General features: G+C 44.1%; 1 protein-coding gene across 1 annotated transcript; it reads right to left on the bottom strand.

Annotated features, from left to right (window-relative positions):
• Nucleotides 1-1,245: 1,245 nt before the first annotated feature.
• On the bottom strand, nucleotides 1,246-1,623 carry LOC139412690 (uncharacterized). The gene has a single exon (XM_071159351.1). The coding sequence runs from the start codon at nucleotides 1,621-1,623 to the stop codon at nucleotides 1,246-1,248; it is 378 nt and encodes a 125-aa protein (XP_071015452.1).
• Nucleotides 1,624-18,656: the final 17,033 nt, after the last annotated feature.

Below are 18,656 nucleotides of genomic sequence, written 5' to 3'. Positions count from 1 at the left end.
AGTTATATTAGGAGTGACCATAAGCACTGATGAACTGAGACACCTGTCTACAATGCCTCACAGGCTAAACCCCAACACCCCTTCTTCTATTATGTTGAGGAGGAATAGCTCAGGATGACTGAGAGGGAAGGGGCCAGGGCCTGTGTGTGTGTGTGTGTGTGTGTGTGTGTGTGTGTGTGTGTGTGTGTGTGTGTGTGTGTGTGTGTGTGTGTGTGTGTGTGTGTGTGTGTGTGTGTGTGTGTGTGTGTGTGTGTGTGTGTGTGTGTGTGTGTGTGATAAGAGTTCCCTTTAGCACACTTGATTGTTAATCCTTTCCTGGGGCAGAAACTGTTCTGTAAGTCAGTCTGGGAGCAGAGGAGCTGTCCACACACACACACACACACACACACACACACACACACACACACACACACACACACACACACACACACACACACACACACAGAGTCACACGCCAGGAGCTGTCCCCTCTTCTCCCCTCTTCTCACTCTGACACAACAGCCTGTCCCCTCTTCTCACTCTGATACAACAGCCTGTCCCATCTTCTCCCCTCTTCTCACTGTGACACAACAGCCTGTCCCCTCTTCTCCCCTCTTCTCACTCTGATACAACAGCCTGTCCCCTCTTCTCACTCTGATACAACAGCCTGTCCCCTCTTCTCCCCTCCTCTCACTCTGATACAACAGCCTGTCCCCTCTTCTCCCATCTTCTCACTCTGACACAACAGCCTGTTCCCTCTTCTCCCCTCTTCTCACTCTGATACAACAGCCTGTCCCCTCTTCTCCCCTCTTCTCACTCTGACACAACAGCCTGTCCCCTCTTCTCACTCTGATACAACAGCCTGTCCCCTCTTCTCCCCTCCTCTCACTCTGATACAACAGCCTGTTCCCTCTTCTCCCCTCCTCTCACTCTGATACAACAGCCTGTCCCCTCTTCTTGTTCTTCTTAATATGACTCTATACACTTCACATCGTATAGTGGAAATAGGCACTCTTACATTCAAGTATTTGTATTCATTCATCTCTACGGGATCGGTCCCCCATTTCCACAAACTGCAAAGTGTGTCCGTTCAAATGGTATCTAGAATATGCATATCCCTGCTTCAGGTCCTGAACTACAGGCAGTTAGATTTGGGTATTTAATTTTAGGCGAAAATAGGCCGTGGGTGGGTAGGCCGTGGGTGGGGTTCTATGGGTGGTGGGGCGTGGGTGGGAGGGCGTGGGTGGGAAGGCCGTGGGTGGGGTGCTATGAGTAGGGGGGGGGGGCGCTATTGGTGGGGGGCGTGGGTGGGGAGGCCGTGGGTGGGGAGGCCGTGGGTGGGAAGGCCGTGGGTGGGGAGGCCGTGGGTGGGGTGCTATGGGTGGGGGGGGGCGCTATGGGTGTGGGGGGCGTGGGTGGGGAGGCCGTGGGTGGGGTGCTATGGGTGGGGGGGGGGCTATGGGTGTGGGGGCGTGGGTGGGGAGGCCGTTGGTGGGGAGGCCGTGGGTGGGGAGGCCGTTGGTGGGGAGGCCGTGGGTGGGATGGCCATGGGTGGGGAGGCCGTGGGTGGAGGGACCGTGGGTGGGGAGGCCGTTGGTGGGGAGGCCGTGGGTGGGGTTGCCATGGGTGGGGAGGCCGCGGCATGTAACCTCCCGCTGGGCACAGACGTCAGTTAAACGTCCAGTTTTGATTTTCCTTTGGTTGAGTCATATAACGTGAATTCAACGGGAAATCAATCAGAAATGTCACCATGTCATTGGATTCGGACTAAATTCCCTGACATTCATGACTCCTCCCTAATCCAATCAGTTTTCCACGTTGATTCAACGTCATCTTTTGGTTGAAATTATGTGGAAACAACATTGATTTAACCCTGTTTTTTCCAAGTGGATTACTTCAGTAGGAAACTTATGAGTAGCCCATGGGAGTTTTCCCTTATTTTCAAATATCAATGTGTTATCATTCAAAAGGATGATTTTCATAACTTGGACATATTGTAGCGATCCTCGCTATATGCGGCACGTTACAGTTACCACCAAGTTGGTTAACCCTATTGGCGTAATGCCTAGGCTGTTTGCCTTTCAGGTCCGGAGACTGGTTCCCTTCAGTTGGTTAACCCTATTGGCGTAATGCGTAGGCTGTTTGCCTTTCAGGTCCGGAGACTGGTTCCCTTCAGTTGGTTAACCCTATTGGCGTAATACGTAGGCTGTTTGCCTTTCAGGTCCGGAGACTGGTTCCCTTCAGTTGGTTAACCCTATTGGCGTAATGCGTAGGCTGTTTGCCTTTCAGGTCCGGAGACTGGTTCCCTTCAGTTGGTTAACCCTATTGGCGTAATGCGTAGGCTGTTTGCCTTTCAGGTCCGGAGACTGGTTCACTTCACGCTCCCTCTGTTCCGTCTAGTATCTCATACCATCAATAACCAATGGGACCTACAGACAAAATAGTTTTTTTCTTGGACAGGCTATTACGTTGGTAAGGAAATAAGCCCCTCCTGGTCCTACAGTACGTAGTCCTGAACAACAGGAGGCTGCTGAGGAGATGACGGCTCATGGATGGAAACCAGGTGTTTGATCTGTTAGATTCTCTACCATTTAATTCATTCCAGCCATTAATATGAGCCTGTTTAAAGTGCCACCGACCGACCGCCTGTGTCCTAACTGTGACTATGCTTTCCATTGCCTGTACAGCAAAGCCACACATAACAACATGGGGGAGAAAAAAAACAACTTCTGTCACGAATGTTTAATATCATTATATATTCATTTACTGTGCCGGTTGTCCGTGGGGTTGGCTCTTAATCGAGTCGAAATGAGACTAAATATCCATAGGAAAATATGATTAATCCGACTTCAAAACTCAGGTCTCTCTGTGTGTGGCAATTAAGACACATTTTCTCATTGCCAAAGGCAGGTGCACAAGACAAAATGAACGCACAATAACCAAAGTCTTGCAGGTGTTTTCATGGTGCTGAGCGTGTGCCAGATGACAGAACTCTCAACGGCAATACCTGCTCTCTAAAAGGCAAATAATACTTCCCTTTGGATATATTTTGTCTCAACTTTCGACCAGCTGAGGGATCAACCACACAGACAACCAGTAGAGTAAGTTCAAATTTGATTTGATTCAACATTCTGGCTTGTAAGGAGACTTCCTACATTTTTGGCTCGAACCCAGGACCTCTGCTTCACAAACAAATGTGTCCATTCTCCCTCAAGCATCTCTATCAGTAGTGCCACTCAAAAGCTAGCTCTTCAGAGGTCACGAGTATGGACATTTAAGACTGAGGAGTAAGTTTCACATTCCTCCATGTGCTATACTTAGTTTCAGGCTGTGTAACCAGAAACCTGGGCGTACGTTACGGATAGAAATGCTATGAATAGAGATAAAATTATTCTTTGTTCTACATGACAGAGAGGTATTTGTTCTACGTAGCATATTTCTAGCTGAACGTAAACAAAACGTTGCGTCCCGCTGAGTACCCCTCTGGAATCACATTGTGATCTATCACTGTGTCAGTCCGGAATATTCCAACCTGTTTCAACCAGAGATCCGAAACGGGTGTATTGACTATGAGATGTACATTTAACAATAGGCATTCGCTTATTAACATTATTAGAGGCGAAAGTCAAAGAAATATCAAGCATCAAGCCAACTCCACCACTATTTCTATTTAGGTGGGGGGGGGGGGGGGACTCGGTTTGTTTGTGGCTTCACTTGTTGGCCGATTCTTTTCATGCATTTGTTTACAACAACAAAAAAGTTACCACTACAAAATGCACGTTATCTAATGAGATCACTATTTCTATATTAAGAAATGTTGTCAACTTAGCTTTGATTCCTCTAAATGAGGAGGTGAAATGTTTGTTTCTTCTGCTGTGATCAGGTATAGGTTAGTGGCACGGCCTCCATTTTGTTTCTTCTGCTGTGATCAGGTATAGGTTAGTGGCACGGCCTCCATTTTGTTTCTTCCGCTGTGATCAGGTATAGGTTAGTGGCACGGCCTCCATTTTGTTTCTTCCGCTGTGATCAGGTATAGGTTAGTGGCACGGCCTCCATTTTGTTTCTTCTGCTGTGATCAGGTATAGGTTAGTGGCACGGCCTCCATTTTGCTTCTTCCGCTGTGATCAGGTATAGGTTAGTGGCACGGCCTCCATTTTGTTTATTCTGCTGTGATCAGGTATAGGTTAGTGGCACGGCCTCCATTTTGTTTCTTCTGCTGTGATCAGGTATAGGTTAGCGGCACGGCCTCCATTTAGTTTTTTTAATAACCTTACCCTCTAATGTCTCCCATTTACGAAATAGATGGCTGCGTAAAACTATTATATACGCACAGACAAGCAGCATCAAGACATCTTAATGCATCTTTTATATATAGACCTGTAAACACAGAGATACAAAAGGCAGAAATATAAATATATTTATGATGAATGTAAGCTTGACTTTTTTGGTAGCTGATTAATAGACAACTTTCCAAGTAAAATGTGGTCTCATTCAGTGCTGCATAGTCTTGCTTGACAAAAACATAAACAAGGCTCAGCGCAAGAGATGAGAAGTGGGTACAGGGAGAGAACCATTTAATACAGATGGACGTAGAACAGGACAGACACACAGGGACCAAGCAGGAGATGAGAAGTGGGTACAGGGAGAGAACCATTTAATACAGATGGACGTAGAACAGGACAGACATACAGGGACCACGCAGGAGATGAGAAGTGGGTACAGGGAGAGAACCATTTAATACAGATGGACGTAGAACAGGACAGACATACAGGGGCCAAGCAGGAGATGAGAAGTGGGTACAGGGAGAGAACCATTTAATACAGATGGACATAGAACAGGACAGACATACAGGGACCAAGCAGGAGATGAGAAGTGGGTACAGGGAGAGAACCATTTAATACAGATGGACGTAGAACAGGACAGACATACAGGGACCAAGCAGGAGATGAGAAGTGGGTACAGGGAGAGAACCATTTAATACAGATGGACGTAGAACAGGAACATGAACATTGTCTGGACATAATCACAACAAACAATACGACTACAGGGAACAGGACAGAGGAGCAGACATACAGGGAACAGGACAGAGGATCAGACATACAGGGAACAGGACAGAGGAGCAGACATACAGGGAACAGGACAGAGGAACAGACATACAGGGAACAACACAGGGGAGCAGACATACAGGGAACAGGACAGTGGAACAGACATACAGGGAACAGGACAGACATATAGGGAACAACACAGAGGAGCAGCTATATAGGGAACAGGACAGAGGAGCAGACATACAGGGAACAGGACAGAGGATCAGACATACAGGGAACAACACAGAGGAACAGACATACAGTGGGGCAAACAAGTATTTAGTCAGCCACCAATTGTGCAAGTTCTCCCACTTAAAAAGATGAGAGAGGCCTGTAATTTTCATCATAGGTACACTTCAACTATGACAGACAAAATGAGAAAGAAAATCCAGAAAATCACATTGTAGGATTTTTAATGAATTTATTTGCAAATTATGGTGGAAAATAAGTATTTGGTCAATAACAAAAGTTTATCTCAATACTTTGTTATATAACCTTTGTTGGCAAGGACAGAGGTCAAACATTTTCTGTAAGTCTTCACAAGATTTTCACACACTGTTGCTGGTATTTTGGCCCATTCCTCCATGCAGATGTCCTCTAGAGCAGTGATGTTTTGAGGCTGTTGCTGGGCAACACTGACTTTCAACTCCCTCCAAAGATTTTCTATGGGGTTGAGATCTGGAGACTGGCTAGGCCACTCCAGGACCTTGAAATGCTTCTTACGAAGCCACTCCTTCGTTGCCCGGGCAGTGTGTTTGGGATCATTGTCATGCTGAAAGACCCAGCCACGTTTCATCTTCAATGCCCTTGCAGATGGAAGGAGGTTTTCACTCAAAATCTCACGATACATGGCCCCATTCATTCTTTCCTTTACACGGATCAGTCGTCCTGGTCCCTTTGCAGAAAAACAGCCCCAAAGCATGATGTTTCCACCCCCATGCTTCACAGTAGGTATGGTGTTCTTTGGATTTAACTCAGCATTCTTTGTCCTCCACACACGACGAGTTGAGTTTTTACCATAAAGTTCTATTTTGGTTTCATCTGACCATATGACATTCTCCCAATCTTCTTCTGGATCATCCAAATGCTCTCTAGCAAACTTCAGACGGGCCTGGACATGTACTGGCTTAACCTCTTTATCCTACCCCCTCCTTTTTCGAACATTCTGTTAAAAATCGCGCAACATTTCAGCGTCCTGCTACTCATGCCAGGAATATAGTATATGCATATGATTAGTATGTGTGGATAGAAAACACTCTGAAGTTTCTAAAACTGGTTAAATCACGGCTGTGACTATAACAGAGCGTGTGTTTCATCGAAAAGCGCAAGAAAACTGGTCACTGAAAGCTGAAAAAAGTATCCATGCGCCCCTTTCATGTATTATTTAAAGGAAACCAAATTTAATATGGACACGGATGCAATTCCTAAAGCTTCCACACGATGTCGCCAAAAACGTCATTTTCATTGACAAAAATCCTTTGAGACATTACCAATAGATCCGTCATTCCATCCAGCCTACAACAATCGATTTTGGAAGATTGAAAATGGACATTGTTTTCTTGAGTAGCTGCTATTGAATACAGATCGCCCAGTGATCAATTTGATCGCTTATTAACGTTTACAAATGCCTAAAGTTGGGTTACAAAAGTAGGTTGAAGTGTTTTGTCAAAGAATATAGGCAACTTATATAATTTTTTAAAATGACGTTGCGTGTTGGAAGAGAGCTTTTTTCCTGACGCAGACAGGCTGTACAAATGGATATTTTGGGCATTCATGGACGGATTTAATCGGGAAAAAGACCAAATTGTGATGTTTATGGGACATATAGGAGTGCCAACAAAGAATATCATCAAAGGTAATGAATGTTTTATATTTTATTTCTGCGTTTTTGTGTAGCGCCGGCTACGCTAATTCTTTTGTTTACGTCGCCTTCAGGCATTTTGGGGTGTTGCATGCTATCAGATAATAGCTTCTCATGCTTTCGCCGAAAAGCATTTTAAAAATCTGACTTGTTGGCTAGATTCACAAAGAGTGTAGCTTTAATTCAATACCCTGCATGTGTATTTTAATGAACGTTTGAGTTTTAACGAGTACATTTAGCATTTAGCGTAGCGCATTTGCATTTCCAGGTGCCTACTTGAGACGTCTGCGTCTCAAGTAGGATCAAGAAGTTAAGCAGGGGGACACGTCTGGCACTGCAAGATTTGAGTCCCTGGTGGCGTAGTGTGTTACTGATGGTAAGCTTTGTTACTTTGGTCCCAACTCTCTGCAGGTCATTCACTAGGTCCCCCCGTGTGGTTCTGGGATTTTTGCTCACCGTTCTTGTGATCAGTTTGACCCCACGGGGTGAGAACTTGCGTGGAGCCCCAGATCGAGGGAGATTATCAGTGGTCTTGAATGTCTTCCTTTTCCTAATAATTGCTCCCACAGTTGATTTCTTCAAACCAAGCTGCTTACCTATTGCAGATTCAGTCTTCCCAGCCTGGTGCAGGTCTACAATTTTGTTTCTGGTGTCCTTTGACAGCTCTTTGGTCTTGGCCATAGTGAAGTTTGGAGTGTGACTGTTTGAGGTTGTGGACAGGTGTCTTTTATATTGATAACAAGTTCAAACAGGTGCCATTAATACAGGTAACGAGTGGAGGACAGAGGAGCCTCTTAAAGAAGAAGTTACAGGTCTGTGAGAGCCAGAAATCTTGCTTATTTGTAGGCGACCAAATACTTATTTTCCACCATAATTTGCAAATAAATTCATTAAAAATCCTACAATGTGATTTTCTGGATTTTCTTTTCTCATTTTGTCTGTCATAGTTGAAGTGTACCTATGATGAAAATTACAGGCCTCTCTCATCTTTTTAAGTGGGAGAACTTCCACAATTGGTGGCTGACTAAATATTTTTTTCCCCCACTGTATATGCAGGGGCAATCAACAAAAGGAAGGAGTCCAGGTGAGTCCAACCATGATGATGGTAACAGGTGCGTATGTTAAAGCCGTCTGTAATTATCCCTCGAGCGCCAGGGAGGGGTAGCGGGAGCAAGCGTGACAGTACCCCCGCCCCCCTCTAGTGGCACCACCCGACGTCCCATCCCGGATGGGCCGGCTGAGGAGTGACAGTGCCCCCGCCCCCCTCTAGGGGCACCACCCAACGTCCCACCCCGGATGGGCCGGCTGAGGAGTGACAGCCTGACGATCCCGCTGCAGCGTAGGAGCCCAAAGGGCCAGCTGAAGCATGAAGTGGAATGGGAACCTGCCGAGCCAACCGAGGCAAGGAAACCTCTCGAGACAGCTAGGGCGTGACAGCCCGACGAGCCAGCTAGGGCGTGACAGCCCGATGAGCCAGCTTAGGCACCCCGGGTTCCATCCGCGGCGGAATCCAAGCCCAACGTCACCAACAAAACAAGAAAATTCATGGGACCGGCTGAGGCATAGGAGCCCGATGAGCTGGCTGAAGCGTGACATGGGATGGGAACCTGCCGAGCCAACCGAGAGAAGGAAACCTCTCGAGACAGCTAGGGTGTGACATCCCGACGTCACCAACAAAACAAACAAACTCATGGGCCATCTGAGGCATAGGAGCCCAACGAGCTGGCTGAAGCGTGAGCAGGCGTGACACAGTTGTTGTTGTTGTTGTGGCTATTGTAATCGGCTCTAAGGAAAACAAGTGGGTTTAGACATTGAAATTACATTTTTTGGGGTCCAAGGATCCTTGAACAGCTAACCGTAGTGGTTGTAGTTCTGGGGCCTGACCAGGTTGAACAGCTAACAGTAGTGGTTGTAGTTCTGGGGCCTGACCAGGTTACACAGCTAACAGTAGTGGTTGTAGTTCTGGGGCCTGACCAGGTTACACAGCTAACAGTAATGGTTGTAGTTCTGGGACCTGACCAAGTTACACAGCTAACAGTAGTGGTTGTAGTTCTGGGGCCTGACCAGGTTGAACAGCTTACTGTTCATTCTGGGCAAGGTGCAGTATCCTTCCTGTATCACTGGCAGGATATTCAGGGCTGTGTGGTGATCAGTTTCCATTTCTACAACAGTTGTGTGTAGCTACTCAGCAGATGCAGATTGCATGCCAATGAGACCCAATCACTAACTGGAATGTTATCTCAACCTGAATGATGCTGGGGATACTTCAGTCGTGGAATGGTCTGGTTGTCGAGTTGTGAAGGAGAGTCTGTGAAAGGGCTGTCACAAACAAACCTGCCCTTAGATCTTTCCAACACCTAATTAACCTGTGGTTGGAATTGTTTATATTGAATGTGGCTGAAAGTCCTGCAGGTCACTTCCTAAATATTCCTTTATATTCCTTTGGAATATATTTGTGTTATTTAACACAGTAAATTATTGGAATTTGTGGAAAATGACTCAAGCAAAAGTGAAAATCACCCAGTAAAATACTACTTGAGTAAAAATATAAAAGTAAATCATTTAAAATGACTGTACGCTTTTCTTGTTTTTTAAATTTATGGATAGCCAGGGGCACACTCCAACACACACCATTTATAAACAAATACTTTGTGTTTGGTGAGTCTGCCAGACCAGAGGAAGTAAGGATGACCATGGATGTTCTCTTGATAAGTGTGTGAATTTGACAATTTTCCTGTCCTGCTAAACATTCAAAATGTAACAAGTACTTTTGCGTGTCAGGGAAAATGTATAGAGTAAAAAGTACATCATTTTCTTTAGGAATGCAAAAATTAAAAGTTCTCAAAAATATAAATAGTAAAACACAGATGGCCCCACCAAAAAACGACTTAATAAGTACTTTAAAAGTATTTTTCTTATGTACTTTACACAACTGCTGTTTGGGTCTTTCGATAAATAATGGAGCCAACGTGTGACATTGAGATCAAATTTTCTAAACGGTTTGAATTTTTTTAAATAAAAATGTGTGCAGTTCCACATGTGTACTTAGTGCAATATGTGCACCATGGCCCATATCTCCACCTATACACTCGGTCGCGTCATGCCATTGTAATGCACATTGTCAAGCCGCCCTCTATCAGAGGCACCATAGTGGTCCCCTAAAGTGGTGATAAGCCCAGTCATTCTAAATTACACTATAGTGCCTGTAAATACGATGCCATTGTTAAAGTGGTAAAATATTTCATAGGAAACGACTTCCAGCATTATCATGTCATCAAATTTACTTTAGACAGATGGGAATGTTATCATTAGCTAGCAAAGTTTGTAAAAAATAGCTAGCGAAAATCCAGTGGCCTCCCCTAGCTAGCTAACATTATACGCTCTAAAGTCAATCTGGTGACATCAAAATGATGAAAAGGTTTTCCTTTCCTACAAAAGGTTTTCCTTTCCTTTTTAATGTCATTGTATTTCCAAGCCACTGTGATGCACTTTTGGTGAAATCCTCATCAGCGCTCATTGACGAGGCATTGAGTAGAAGGCTTTAATCGATCATCAGTCCAAAACGAACGTTCAAAACAATATTGTGAGGAAACATGCAACCCATGAAACCAACAACATAGAACTAGGACTATACACCAGTTGGCAAGTCAAATTCAAGGACTTTCGGGGACTTTTTCAAGCACTTCATTCGAATTTTCAGAAACCTCAATGTTATGCAAATGTACAATGGGTCTAGGCACACAAATGACAATTACAGATAATTATAAGGGAGCAGGAGAACTAATTAATTGACTAAAATAATTACAATGACTTTTCAAGCACCAAATTGGGTTAGGCCTATTCCAGGACTTGATTTTCTGAGCTCCAAATTCAAGTTGGGTCCTTCAAGTCCCTTTGTATTATTTAAAATGTCAGGTGTAACATGGAAACCAAAACGTTATTTCATTACCAGATCATATTGAGAAGCCAATGTAAAGCTATGTAATTTGTTGTCATTTTATCCAGAATGATTCATTAGTAAGGATAGCGTTGAGTGTTGCACAAAAGTCTATTCTGCACAATTGCGCTCAGTAGACTAAGTGTCCAATCCAAAGCACATGAACTCATTACCTGTAATGCTTTCTCTGTTAAATCTAACAAGCCCCTGCTGTAAATAAAGCAGAAAGCAGAAAACAACAGATGATCAACATCAATTCGCTAGGGATGTTAGAGCCAACATGGATCCAGGCACAATTAACTGTCTTCACTGGCACAAGTAATGAGACAACACAATATTATGGATGTTCCTCATTAACAGGGCCGGTTCCAGTGGTCGCTAGTAATTTAGGAATTCAGTCGGGGTCTCAACTTACTATTGAGAGTTAGAATATTACAATAGACCAGGAGCCATTTAGAAATGTGGTTGTGCATCAGCTGTTTCTCTCTTGTTACTTACTGTATGTCAGTCACTCAATTAGCCATGTCAGCTAACACTTTTTATATTGCTAGTTAGTCTAGCCAGTGATCTAACACTTTTTAGATTGGTAGTTAGTCTAGCCAGTGATCTAACACTTTTTAGATTGGTAGTTAGTCTAGCCAGCGATCTAACACTTTTTAGATTGGTAGTTAGTCTAGCCAGCGATCTAACACTTTTTAGATTGGTAGTTAGTCTAGCCAGCGATCTAACACTTTTTAGATTGGTAGTTAGTCTAGCCAGTGATCTAACACTTTTTAGATTGGTAGTTAGTCTAGCCAGCGATCTAACACTTTTTAGATTGGTAGTTAGTCTAGCCAGTGATCTAACACTTTTTAGATTGGTAGTTAGTCTAGCCAGCGATCTAACACTTTTTAGATTGGTAGTTAGTCTAGCCAGCGATCTAACACTTTTTAGATTGGTAGTTAGTCTAGCCAGCGATCTAACACTTTTTAGATTGGTAGTTAGTCTAGCCAGCGATCTAACACTTTTTAGATTGGTAGTTAGTCTAGCCAGCGAGCTAACACTTTTTAGATTGGTAGTTAGTCTAGCCAGCGATCTAACACTTTTTAGATTGGTAGTTAGTCTAGCCAGCGAGCTAACACTTTTTAGATTGGTAGTTAGTCTAGCCAGCGATCTAAAACTTGTAGTAATCATGACCGAATATCAACCGAGCTCGCAGGGCACATTCCCAGGGGTCCTGACCTCCAGGGGTCCCCCATTCATTTTGTTAGTCCTTCTCAATTAGATATCATATTAACATGGTGTATGTGATTATAAAATGGGTAGAATTGCAGAACATTAGCTTTAAAATTGCTACATTTGTCTCCACCACATGGCAAAATGGGTGGAATTGCAGAAAATGGGCTATCAAACTGCTAAAGTGTTCTCTCTGCCCCATTGAAAATTGAGTATAATTGCTGGAAATGATCTTTAAAATTGCAAAGTTCTCTCCGTCCCATGTAGAGCATGTGAGCTGAGTTGAGCTGTGGGAAATCGTGGACAGCCCACCTCTAGGAGCTCCATGTCTTTTCCAACTCCACATCCTTTCCACCGTGCTTCTCCACCTGCATTGCTTGCTGTTTGGGGTTTTAGGCTGGGTTTCTGTACAGCACTTTGAGATATCAGCTGATGTACGAAGGGCTTTATAAATACATTTGATTTGACTTGATTTGATTTCCAACCGCTCTGCTTAAAACCGCTCCGAACTCACACGAAAAAACAAAAAAAATGCTGCTCCAAATTCGCTCTATTCATTAAAATCACAATTTAACCAACACCTATCTATTTTTGTGACTAGCCTGAACCTACCAATTGGTTTTTGAAGTATTGAACCTAAACCATATGGATTTGAATGAAAAGTATTTGAATAAACATGAAAAGGTGAAGAAGCGCTCATTATTTCAAAAAGGCTACATGTTGAATTAAACAGCATATAAACACTCTAAATAGGTCAGGAGCCAGACAGGGAGACTAAGGAGGAAGAACCATGTATTATTTAAGCTACATTATTTCAAGGCTGTATATAAAGAAATACACTGTGAATAATTTGCCAATGCAACACAATAGGCTGGCAGCGACATAAAGTGCTCAGCATTTAAACAACATTGTATTGTATTAAATCATTATATTCTATAAATTGCGTATATATACTGTGACTTACTTATTAAAAGGAAATACAAATTAAACAAAAAAATGACTTATTAATGACTTTGAATTCATTTTTAGAAACAGGAGTTTTGCCAGCCTGTGGCTTCAGGCTCATGTGGTGGTACCTGGAGAGCCGGTCAGCAGAGGAGAACATCCTCTCATAACTTCAAGAGCCACTGGGGATGCTAAACACCCTTTTGGCTGCTCTTGCCAGGCTGGGCAGAGATGCAGAGTCTATAGGTAGGCCTAAAGATCTTTAGGCAAAATAACCCAATCAATACTGAAAGCTACTTGATCTTGGGAATATTCCAGGCCTATTGTATAGATAATTGAACAACAATGAATGGAACATTTAAGGGACCTGATTTTTAGTTTATAAATACTTTGCTACAATGACACGCTTAGCTAGCTACCCACTTTCTTAATTTCTGTTAGCATGTACAGGTAAGTAAGTACATCATACTGCTTTCAGGATACGTGTCTTTTCAGAATCCACAATGGTTCTTTAGTTGTGGACAATACAACATCGCAAATATTTAGCGAACTCCATGACAGTAGCTAAAGCAAGGGGCTATAGCAGCACACAAGTAGACCACAGATGCATGCTGGGCTGGGCGTGCTTTGGGCTCGCGAATTGAGCACTACTGGAGCGCTACTGGAGCAGGTGAAAAGGCAGATGCTCCAGCCTTTGAGAATCTTGCTCTGCACTTCAATCAAATTGGGAACGCTCTACTCCTTGCGCCGCTCCAGCTCCACTCAGATCACAAACTCTAGCTCCATGGCAAAATGTGAAGAATTGCATGAAATTTGGTATAAAATGCCAAAGTTTTCTTTTTGCCTTATCTTTTACAAAATGTGTAGAATTTCATGAAATTCAATATTTCTCTCCACTGTCAAAGGGCGGGGGGGGGGCACTAATATGTTTTGCCGCGAGGTGTGGGGCCCCCAAACCAAATCTCACTCAGGGCCCCCAAAAGCCAGCCCTGCTTGTGACCACTGTTTTGCCACCATGTGGGCTGTTGCATGACAACAGCTGTTCATCACTTGACTGTCATTCAGAAAATTCCTTCCTGAAACTATCACAGTGTAATTAAACATCTTGACACCAAATGAGTATCCAGCAACTATTATGCATAGTTGTTGAAGAACCACATTAATGACAGTATTCATTTAGGTTTTTAAGTATCAAGGTAAGGTGACTCTTTCGGTTAGAAGCATTCGAATTTTGCAACAGCGTACAGTTTAGGGGTTAGTTTGTGTGCCCATGAAAACTGTATTCACCCTGTGACATAAGGAAACAGGAAATGTTAAGTAGTTGCACAGCATTTCTGAGATCTCTTTAAAAGAAATAGTCAGACAGCTATACTAAACAAAAATATAAATGTTACATGGAACAATTTCAGCAATTTTGCTGAGTTACAGTTCATATAAGGAAATCAGTCAATTGAAATAAAATAATTTGGCCCTAATCTATGGATTTCACAAGACTAGCAAGGGCGCAGCCATGGGTGGGCCTGGCAGGGCATAGGTCCACCCACTTGGGAGCCAGGCCCACCCACTGGGGAGCTAGGCCCAGCCAATCAGAATTATTTTCCCCCACAAATGAGCTTTATTACAGACGGCTAGTGGTAGAGAAATTAATATTAAATTATCTGGTAACAGCTCTGGTGGAGATTCCTGCAGTCAGCCTGCCAATTGCATGCTCCCTCAAAACTACAGACATCTCTGGCATTGTGTTGTGTGACAAAAATGCAAATTTTAGAGTGGCCTTTTGTTGTCCCCTACACAAGGTGCAGTTTAAATAAACTTGTGAATTATTGTCCCCCCCTTATATATGTTAATGTAATGACATGATAAAAAATTGGCAGATTATTATCAATGACTTGTCAACAGCTCTAACAAGTTGTCCAGTGTAGGACATTTTCACTGGCACCCTAGTTTATAGAAAAACCAGTTTACACCACACAAAAACTGAAGATGATCCCTGGGCTTTGATGGACTGTAAAAGAGGTTGCAGAGGAGGTTGAGCTGGTAACGCATGGTGCATCAACACCACTATCTCAGTCAATCTCCAGCCAATCACACAATCACACACAGCATCTTCCTATACATTTGACCAGCCTTAAGGGGCCTCTTGTTTGCCATAGGTGTCATTATGTCCTTGTAGGGATGTTGGAATAGAGACATCGCGGAATACTGAGCCGTTTTTCCCAGACCAATGCATGTGTCACCACAGCACGAGAACTCATTCATCACACGGGAGTCCAGTTCAGGTGTCACATGGGCTGGCCAGCCATGGGTGGTAGCAAAATCGGTACACAAGGGCCTATCAAGAACAGTTCTGGGAAATTCAGAGGACTGATGGCTGAGTGAGCCTATCAAGAACAGTTCTGGGAGATTCAGAGGAGGACTGGTGGTGGAGTGGGCCTATCAAGAACAGTTTTGGGAGATTCAGTTGAGGACTGATGGTGGAGTGGGCCTATCAATAACCGTTTTGGGAGATTCAGAGGACTGATGGCTGAGTGGGCCTATCAAGAACAGTTCTGGGAGATTCAGAGGAGGACTGGTGGTGGAGTGGGCCTATCAAGAACAGTTATGGGAGATTCAGAGGACTGATGGCTGAGTGAGCCTATCAAGAACAGTTCTGGGAGATTCAGAGGACTGATGGCTGAGTGAGCCTATCAAGAACAGTTCTGGGAGATTCAGAGGAGGACTGATGGCTGAGTGGGCCTATAGAGAACAGTTCTGGGAGATTCAGAGGAGGACTGGTGGTGGAGTGGGCCTATCAAGAACAGTTCTGGGAGATTCAGAGGAGGACTGGTGGTGGAGTGGGCCTATCAAGAACAGTTCTGGGAGATTCAGTTGAGGACTGATGGTGGAGTGGGCCTATCAAGAACAGTTTTGGGAGATTCAGAGGACTGATGGTGGAGTGGGCCTATCAATAACCGTTTTGGGAGATTCAGTTGAGGACTGATGGTGGAGTGGGCCTATCAAGAACAGTTCTGGGAGATACAGGATGGCATTAGCATTGGAGAGGTGTGTTGGTTCAATGTGGTGAACGCCTGACCTATGAGCTTGTGACCATGGTTGTAACCTCCCCATACCCCAAGTCAACATGTATGGCAACTCAATGGCAGACTGGGTGATTCAGGATGGCATTGACTTTGGATAGGCACAATTACTATGACATGTGAAGGCCTACTATTTGATGGCACTTCTTGTCAATGAGTGTCAGCTTGTGTTGGTTCCTTATAGTGAACACCTGCCTCATCTGCTTCTCATCATGTGTGGTTGTATCCTCTCCATACACTATAATATCACCAGGTCAACATATAACAACTCCAGGATGGTGGACATATTTTTGGTTGTAAAGCAATGTCACCAGCTCAACCCAAACAGCACAAGAGTGCACCTTACATCCCAATGTGCATCACAAATGCAGTGAATCCGGTGGAAGTTCGTGTTGGGTTCAGGCGGTCGTATCGGACTATGAATCAACGCTTAAATGATAAGAAGGTGAGTGAATTAAGAGACCAATCCTGGAGGCACAAGTTATACCACAGTTGGGGGCAAGTTGTAGAGCTAGGGAGAAGGTGTCTAGGGTTCTATTTCTTTTCATAGGAGCCTCCCGGTTGCCTCATTGATCCTTAGAGGCTCGTGAATTTGAATATTTGGTGTTGCCATGCCAAGCAGTCTGCTGCCTTTTATATATCAGACAATGTTTTTAATTATGGCAGGCCTATTGGATGCCCAACAGTTTATTTAAATGTAACCTTTATTTAACGAGGCAAGTCAGTGAAAAACAAATTATTTTACAATGACGGCCTACACCGGCCAAACCCGGACTATGCTGCGCCAATTGTGCGCCGTCCTATTGGACTCCCAATCATGCCAAGTTGTGATACAGCCCTGATTTGAAACAGGGCATATGTCGTGACACCTCAAACACTGATATGCAGTGCCTTAGACCACTGTGCCACTCGGGGGCCCTGAAACATTGTTGAATAAAACATTGGTATTGAGTACAGGTCATAATTACAGTACACACATCTAGTTTAATTACACAACATTGGTATTGAGTACAGGTCATAGGTACAGTACACACACTGAAATATGTGTCTCATTTATGGAATAATGGCCATATTGGATTTGGATGTCATCATGGATTTGGAGTTAAATCTAGTGGGGCCCCCTTAAAGTAATTTGAAGAGGTTTGACAAAATCCACAGAGGAACCTTTGACTGAAAATAAATGACAGTTTTCATTGCCTCAGCAAACTTGTTTTCCTTAGAGCCGATTAGATTACACTAGCCACAACATCAAAAAAACATGCGTTTGTATTTTTGACAGGCAGGAATAGACCATACAGTACTTAATGAGAGAAAATTTGACTTGGAAAGTTATCTATTAAACAGCTTACATATATATATCATATATTTTCAGTTTTTACCTTTGTTTAACTAGGCAACTCAGTTAAGAACAAATTCTTATTTTCAATGATGGCCTAGGAACAGTGGGTTAACTGCCTTGTTCAGGGGGCAGAACGACAGATTTGTACCTTGTCAGCGCGGGGTTTGAACTTGCAACCTTTCGGTTACTAGTCCAACACTCTAACCACTGGGCTACCTTGCCGCCTCTAAACTCTAACCACTGGGCTACCCTGCCGCCTCCACACTCTAACCACTGGGCTACCCTGCCACCTCCACACTCTAACCACTGGGCTACCCTGCCGCCTCTACTCTCTAACCACTAGGCTACCCTGCCGCCTCTACACTCTAACCACTGGGCTACCCTGCCACCTCCACACTCTAACCACTGGGCTACCCTGCCGCCTCTACACTCTAACCACTGGGCTACCCTGCCGCCTGTACACTCTAACCACTGGGCTACCCTGCCGCCTCCACACTTTAACCACTGGGCTACCCTGCCGCCTCTACACTCTAACCACTGGGCTATCCTGCCGCCTCTACACTCTAACCACTGGGCTATCCTGCCGCCTCTACACTCTAACCACTGGGCTACCCTGCCGCCTCTACACTCTAACCACTGGGCTATCCTGCCGCCTCTACACTCTAACCACTGGGCTACCCTGCCGCCTCTACACTCTAACCACTGGGCTATCCTGCCGCCTCTACACTCTAACCACTGGGCTACCCTGCCGCCTCTACACTCTAACCACTGGGCTATCCTGCCGCCTCTACACTCTAACCACTGGGCTATCCTGCCGCCTCTACACTCTAACCACTGGGCTATCCTGCTGCCACATAGTTGTTTTTTCCACCTATTTTATCTCCATGTTTACAGTTCTGTATTTCCTAGATGCATTAAGATGTTGTTTATTTGTGTATGTTGAGCAGACAACTAACTACTTGTATTCAACATTTTAGAAATATTGAGTTACATGAGCCTTTGTTTGCACCAATAAAAATACAATGAATAACTAGAAAAATGTAAACCTACTAAAGCCAGTGAATACAGCATTTCCCCCAGACAGGCTATGTAGGCTGAGTTCTTAATAGTCAGACAGGCTGTGTAGGCTGAATTCTTAATAGTCAGACAGGCTGTGTAGGCTGAATTCTTAATAGCCAGACAGGCTGTGTAGGTTGAATTCTTAATAGCCAGACACACT

This window comes from Oncorhynchus clarkii, chromosome 7 (assembly GCF_045791955.1).
Source record: "Oncorhynchus clarkii lewisi isolate Uvic-CL-2024 chromosome 7, UVic_Ocla_1.0, whole genome shotgun sequence".
Classification (NCBI taxonomy): Eukaryota; Metazoa; Chordata; class Actinopteri; order Salmoniformes; family Salmonidae; genus Oncorhynchus; species Oncorhynchus clarkii.
This window is presented reverse-complemented; position numbering and strand designations above follow the sequence as displayed.

Coding starts and splice junctions, on each gene's coding strand:
- LOC139412690 (XM_071159351.1), bottom strand. CDS start 1,623: ATGCCGCGGCCTCCCCACCCATGGCAACCCCACCCACGGCCTCCCCAC.